Source organism: Primulina huaijiensis, chromosome 16 (assembly GCF_012295235.1).
Source record: "Primulina huaijiensis isolate GDHJ02 chromosome 16, ASM1229523v2, whole genome shotgun sequence".
Taxonomy (NCBI): domain Eukaryota; kingdom Viridiplantae; phylum Streptophyta; class Magnoliopsida; order Lamiales; family Gesneriaceae; genus Primulina; species Primulina huaijiensis.
The window spans coordinates 2,592,993-2,599,658 of NC_133321.1; the positions used below are offsets into that span (position 1 = coordinate 2,592,993).

Sequence of the window (6,666 nt, forward strand, 5' to 3'; positions counted from 1 at the left end):
GGCAAACTGCAAACAAGCGAGATCAAAAATATTTCCAGGAAAAGATTGATTACGAGACCCGCATGTCCGGCCTTGTGTGGTAAATGATCAATTAACCAATGATGAAGAGTTCGATTTTCCCTTCCAACATCTTCTCGGGTGAGGATGTCAAACTCGATATGTCCAATACAATTTATCTGACTAGCGTCATTTGCAAGCTATTTCAATAACTTGGAAATTTACCGAGAGCACAGAAAAATAGCGGTAACGGAATAATAAAAAACACAAAAAAAAAAAAGAAGAAGAAAACCAACTTAATATTTGTTGGGAAGACATCAATTCCTACCTTGTAATGGACCAAAGTGATGAAATTTTAATTCGTTGCTTGAGTATTCGGACAACATACATAGAATAACCTAATCATCAAGAATTAAATATGGCTAAAAAGAGACCTAAGTTGTGTCCCACAGTGATTATTTTATCTAACGTAGTCTACAATAAAGAGTCCAATGACTTTGAGTGATTAAGTTGCCCAAGTATCCATGTTATTTAATTCACTCTTGTCCTTTAATTTTGGAGCCAATGTTGGACTTTTTTAGTTTACGATGTCCTGCTCGAATTCGATAATTTTGAATATAAATCAAATATTTTTTGAAGCAGTCAACCAACTCAATTTGTTCGTACCCTTGCCCCCCTCTGTTTTTTTAAGCAACACCTTACCCTTTTACCACCTATATATATATATATATATATATATCGATGATATAAACTGCCATCTATTATCAGATAAATCAAACATGAATGAGCAACATATGAATGAAGATGATGCTTCACTGAATCATTTCTTTAAACTTACCATGCGAAAGCAATGGAAAGATGTGGTTTCATTTTACATCACAAATTCCTGGGCTCAGAAAGCTAAGATCACTAAATCTGAAGACACAGCTTTGCATGTAGTCATCTCAAATTACCATCCAGGGCGCGCTGGTCTTTCAGCAAACTTTGTCAAGAAAATGTTGGATTCGATATCCAAAAACGAAGCATTTGATGTACTGTCTATGCAAAATGACAAGGGAAACACACCTCTCCATCTGGCAGCAAGAGTTGGATGGGTGGCTGTATGTGAATCCATTGCTTCACAGCAGCCAAAACTCGTCACCATTCGAAATGCAAAAGGTGAGACTCCATTGTTTGTTGCAGCTTGTTATGGAAAGAAAGAAGCTTTTATTTGCCTTTACGAGATCTACAAGGCCAAGAAAGAGAAAGATCGAGAATTAGAAGAATCGCAGGCCAAGAAAGAGAAAGATCAAGAATCAGATGAATCGCTTTGTAGAAGAAACAACGATGGGAATACTGTTTTACACACGGCTATTGCTGGAGCATACTTTGGTAAGAAAAACCATCTCTTTTTATATAGTCTATTTTTTCACAGTGATATGATTTCACTGAGCTCTTAGCTGTGCAACCAAACGAAAAGCCTATTATGTATCTTCCTAGCTTTGATAAATTTCCCCAATGCAGTGTTGTTAAGTTCCAAATCCTATAAGAGAACTTTCATGTATTTTCTTCAACAGGGCTAGCTTACCAGATCATTAGCTACTTCCCAAAGCTGGTGGATTTTGTGAATGTTGATGGAGAATCGCCCATTCATGTACTAGCGAAAAAGCCTAGTGTGTTCAAAAGCAGCAGTCATATTGGACTCTATGACTCAATTATTTACCACTGTATGAATTTTTCACAACTTCATGCAAAACTTCGACTTTTTACTGAGTAAATCAAGTATTCAGAAATTATATCATGCACATTTTTACCGAGTGGAATCATATGCTAAAACAAGCTCTGGTTTCTGATCAAGGTATTTTTGTTGATGAGCTGAAGCTGCAGAGATACAACCCCGGGGCCGAACAAAATGTGTTATCTCCCATAAGTGGTGTCCATTACCCGGAGAATTACCAGACCTGTGTGGACATCTTCCTATTTTTATGGAACCCAATTTATAAGAGTTACAAAGGTGCAAAGCTGTGTGTGTAAACAAACTTATTTTCTATAAATCTCAAGATTTCTGAAACTAAAAGTCAGTCTCCCTTCAGCTAGTCTTGGAAGAGATACTGACAACCTGGAACATGGCGGTTCCAATGACATAGAACATCAACGGACAACAAGAAATGAATCGCAAAGTATGTACTCTTGTCACATTGTTCCATAAGTTACCATACCAATATATTCTTGCCATCAGTTCAATTCCTCTAAACCATAAAAACTGCATTGCTTTTGACTAGATTTTCAGAGAGAAGCGCACTATGACATCCTGTTACACAATATGAAAGAGTTTTTTAGAATACAATCCTCATGTTCACTCTTATATTCGAAGGATTCCTGATATGGGAACTATCACTTTCACACTAGTTTTTTACCCTGGATTTCTTTCATTGATATGAGCTACAAAGACGCACACCATTCTAGTTTCTTGTAGTTTTTATTATATCATTTGAAGCCTTATTATAGTGAAAAGATATCATCTACCACCTCAATTGGGATCATTCTACATAAAATTTTATTATCATCACTTGTTGTGTCCAAAATTACGACATGATGCATTGTTATCATGGGAATCTATCATTATCTAACAGAATTACTAAACTGCATGTCCATATTTATGATTTTAGGATCCATGCTTTAAAAAAATTTACTAACCTGTTCAATGTACATCCAGTTTCAATCAAGTCAGCAGAGGAAAAGAGCAAACTCCAAAGTTACTTTCCAGCCAATTATGCCACTGCTATTTTGCTTTTTAAATTTGCAGTTAAAGTCATCTTAAGTGTTCTGGGAGTCGGTAAGTATTATTTTCTTTTTCTTTCCCTACAAATATAATTGCAATCTTTGTTCTTGAAAATCTTCTTTCGCTTCTATTCCTTTCTCTCACTCTGGGTTCATAATATGAAACCAATGATTGAATTTTCCTGGGACAGATAACAATAACTTTCAAGTGAATCCTATTGTTGAGTGCAGGCTTTTGGAGGATAAAAAAGATTCAACAGAAGAAACTAAGATACTCACACGCACTTCAGATTATGGATATAATGATCGATTCTGAATCCAGATACAAGTATGACAGTAATGGGCAAAAACCTGCGGAGAAATTAGAACCTCATTATTCAGGACGAGTTAGGCCTCCAGCAAGCCCACCTCCACCTGATGAACTTGGTGCTCCCCAATCAAGTATTGAAACTAGCGGTGGAATAAATTCCTCAAAGGATATTCAAATCAATCCAGAGAAAGAAAGAAATCAAGTTAAATCAGGTAAACTTCTACTTCCATGCAAGTAATACATGATTTAAGAAATTTAAGTGGGCGGATATACGAGACTTCTTATCCAATATCGCAAACAAAAGTGATTTCAAAATCTGCAAGCGCGATCCATCCTGGAAACTTTGTGTGCAATATTCAGTATAACTATCTATCCCACGAATTTAACATGCCACTATAGACTAAACCACCTCCAAGTATTTATCTTTCAGTACAGACAAAACCATCTTACATTTATCTGTTGGAAATATTAATAGACCTCACCGTAGCACAGTGACAAAGCAAATAGAGTTTTGCCTTAAAGTTAAGCCTTTGACAGCACCTGCCTAAAACTAAAATTATACTTTCGAATTGGATGGAACTGAAAACTTATGAAAAAAATTGAAAGAAGTTCGTTTATTTGATGCAGTGAAAAATGACATTAGAGGTGTGGTTAAGAGTACTGAAACCCCATTGTTAGTAGCAGCAAAGATGGGAATCCCAGAAATGGTAGAAAAAATCCTTACCACATGCCCCGTGGCCATTCACGACCTCGATTCCAACGGGAAGAATGTGTTGCTGTTAGCAGCTGAAAACAGGCAGACCACAGTGTTTAACTTGCTGTTGAAGATGAAGCCCACAGAAGACATGTTCCATCAAGTGGATAATCGAGGAAATAGCATCCTGCACCTTGCGGCAATGATGGGACAATATCCGCCGTGGCGCATTCCTGGCGCAGCTCTGCAGATGCAATGGGAGATCAAATGGTACAAGGTACATATACTTTGAACATCATTTCGAAAAACATATTGACATTGGTAGATATTATTAAGTATCAAACATTTACATACCCTGATGCAGTATGTGAAACACTCCATCCCCCCACATTACTTAGCTCACCACAACATAGACGGGGACACCCCTAGGCAAGTCTTCACTGAAAAACACAAAGACCTGGTGAAAGAAGGGAACAATTGGCTCATCAAGACTTCAGAATCCTGCTCATTCATCGCTGCATTGATAGCTACCGTTGCATTCGCCACATCGGCCACAGTGCCCGGTGGACTAAATGACAAAACGGGGCGTCCCGTACTTACGGACAACAGAGCATTCGACATTTTCTCAATCTCCTCGCTCATAGCCCTCTGCTTATCCGTGACCGCCCTTGTTTTCTTTCTTGCAATCATCAGTTCACGGTGTCAAGAACGCGACTTCAAGGGAAACCTTCCCGGAAAGCTCTTGAATGGGCTAACTTCCTTGTTCGCTTCCATAGCTGCCTTCCTGGTATGTTTTTGCGCGGGCCATACTTTCATTCTGAGGGAAAAGCTGAGGGTTGCTGTAGTTCCAATATATGCGTTTGCTTGTGTGCCGGTGACGCTCTTCGTATTCGCTCAGTTACCGCTGTACTTCGATCTTCTGCGGGCCAACTACAGAAAAGTGCCATTGCGCAGTTACAAGGCGTTCTACCAGTAGATTGATTCCATTGTCTTTTCCCCCTTGACACTTCGAAAATCTGTAGTTCTTCTCTGGTAATTAAAAAAAAAAATTAGAGTGCGTTTGGGAAAAATGATTTTCTTGACAAAATTATATGATTTGGTCAAAGGAGTCCGGGTGTTCAAACTTCGAATAAAATCAAAAATCCAAACCGAAAAAACTGAACACTGAATGGAACCGAAAACTGAATTTTATAATTCGGATATAAATGTTAAAATCGAAATTTATTTGGTTCAGTTTCTGATTATATATGTCAAAACCGAACCAACCGAAAAAACGAAATTTCATTAAATTAATAATTTTATTTTTATTATATAATTTTTGATATAATATCAGTAAATGATGAATTATTTTGAATAATATTTAGTTGATTGTTGTTTATGTAATTCATTTATATTTTATATTTAAATGTTTTACTAAGAAATAATTAAAAAAGATAACATATTATATTTTACAATATATTTATCTTATTAATTTAAATAATTATATCAAAACCGAAAAAATCGACCGAAATAACCGAACCATTTCGGTAGAAAACCGAACCGAAGAAAAATGATTCGGATATCGGATTATATATTTGTAAAACCGAAAACCGAAATAAAAAACCAAAAATCGAATCGAACCGACCGATTAACATCCATAACCGGAGCTGCCTTAGAAAACAGTGTAAAAAGTTGCCTTTTAAGGTTTATGCGGAGGATGAAAAAAAAATTGCAGAGTGCAAGTTTTCAAGATTAAAAAATTATATATGTTTTAAAATAGAATTTATGGTTTTTTTCTACTGTTTTTTTATATTTTAAATTAAAAATAAAAACACTCTTCTGTTGTTTTGTAATTTCCTAAATATCCCTTCATGAGTTAATTAATATGTTTTTAAAATTATTGGGTAAATTATTAAATATTTATTTAAAAAATTATTTATAATATGTTAAATAAATACATTTTAAAAAATTATATTAATCATTACATGACAATAATTAAACCTTTATAAATAATACTTTTGCCAATGGATTTAATTAACAAAAACACAAATTTATAAACATTTAGTTTCATGATAGATTTGTTTTATACTATTTACTTTACTGATTGTAAATAAAATATAATTTATTAATGTAGATCTGCACAGATATTGAGGTTTATCTTTTTCCTTGATTTATTTTTCGAAAATTGAGTTCTAGTTCATATATTTCTTCAAGGCTGAAATTAGTTTTATGTCTTTTAATTCTCTTAAAAAAATAATACAATACGAGAAATTTGTTAATGTTTTGCTTACCTTCGATTCCTCCTCCTTAATGGCTTGGAGATTTGTAGAATTGTCCTCGTTACTATGGGAGGAGGTGTAGTTTTTACGGTGGTTTAGTTCTCTTTTCGGAGATATATCGTTCTTATAGGAGTTCTGTTTTGATTTGAACGGATGCGATGAATTTGAAATGACATTCATTTTGAGTGTATTTTTAAATATATCGTATTTAACATTGCATTTACATGGATTAGCAAGATGGTAGATTTTAAATCTCACCCAACAAAAACTCATCCATAGTTTCAAATCCTTCAATCCAATCACGACCTTATAGTTAAGGATTCGATCACGTGATAATCATGATGTTAATTGTTTTCCTTGATTGGTTCGATAATGGATCTAATTTAATTGATTTCCTCCGAATTTTCCCTATGTTACAAGATTATAGGAGAAAGATAGTAGGAGGAGATTAGGTTAGAAGATTGAGGGAATTTTGGAGGAAGGGAATGAAATTAGATCAGGAAATCGACCAATTTGGAGAAAAGGTGGTGGTGGATTCTAAGCCGGTTATCAGTTAAGTTCAAGAAATCCAAGTGATTCTTCACGATATTCAAGCTGAGGGAATGACGTTGAGCGAATCTTTCTAAGTGGCTGCTATTGTTGAGAAG

The 6,666-nt window shown here is 35.1% G+C and overlaps 1 protein-coding gene across 2 annotated transcripts; it reads left to right on the forward strand.

Annotated features, from left to right (window-relative positions):
* The first annotated feature begins 733 nt into the window (after positions 1 to 733).
* On the forward strand, positions 734 to 4,798 carry LOC140962024 (uncharacterized). 2 transcript variants are annotated; one of them, XM_073420864.1, is made up of 8 exons: positions 734 to 1,368; positions 1,554 to 1,703; positions 1,835 to 1,990; positions 2,070 to 2,156; positions 2,693 to 2,812; positions 2,989 to 3,279; positions 3,677 to 4,038; positions 4,126 to 4,798. In XM_073420864.1, the coding sequence occupies exons 1-8, from the start codon at positions 777 to 779 to the stop codon at positions 4,735 to 4,737; spliced, it is 2,370 nt and encodes a 789-aa protein (XP_073276965.1). In that variant the 5' UTR covers positions 734 to 776; the 3' UTR covers positions 4,738 to 4,798. The 2 variants fall into 2 exon arrangements, with proteins under 2 accessions (XP_073276965.1, XP_073276966.1); XM_073420865.1 differs by having other exon boundaries at positions 3,695 to 4,038; positions 4,126 to 4,797.
* The last annotated feature ends 1,868 nt before the right edge of the window (positions 4,799 to 6,666 follow it).

Bases quoted from the DNA above. Each gene is read 5' to 3' on its own strand.
- LOC140962024 (XM_073420864.1), top strand. From the start codon at position 777: ATGAATGAGCAACATATGAATGAAGATGATGCTTCACTGAATCATTTC. The intron at 2,157-2,692 runs GTATGTACTCTT...ATGTACATCCAG, and splicing joins AACAAGAAATGAATCGCAAA to TTTCAATCAAGTCAGCAGAG. The intron at 3,280-3,676 runs GTAAACTTCTAC...AATTGAAAGAAG, and splicing joins AAGAAATCAAGTTAAATCAG to TTCGTTTATTTGATGCAGTG.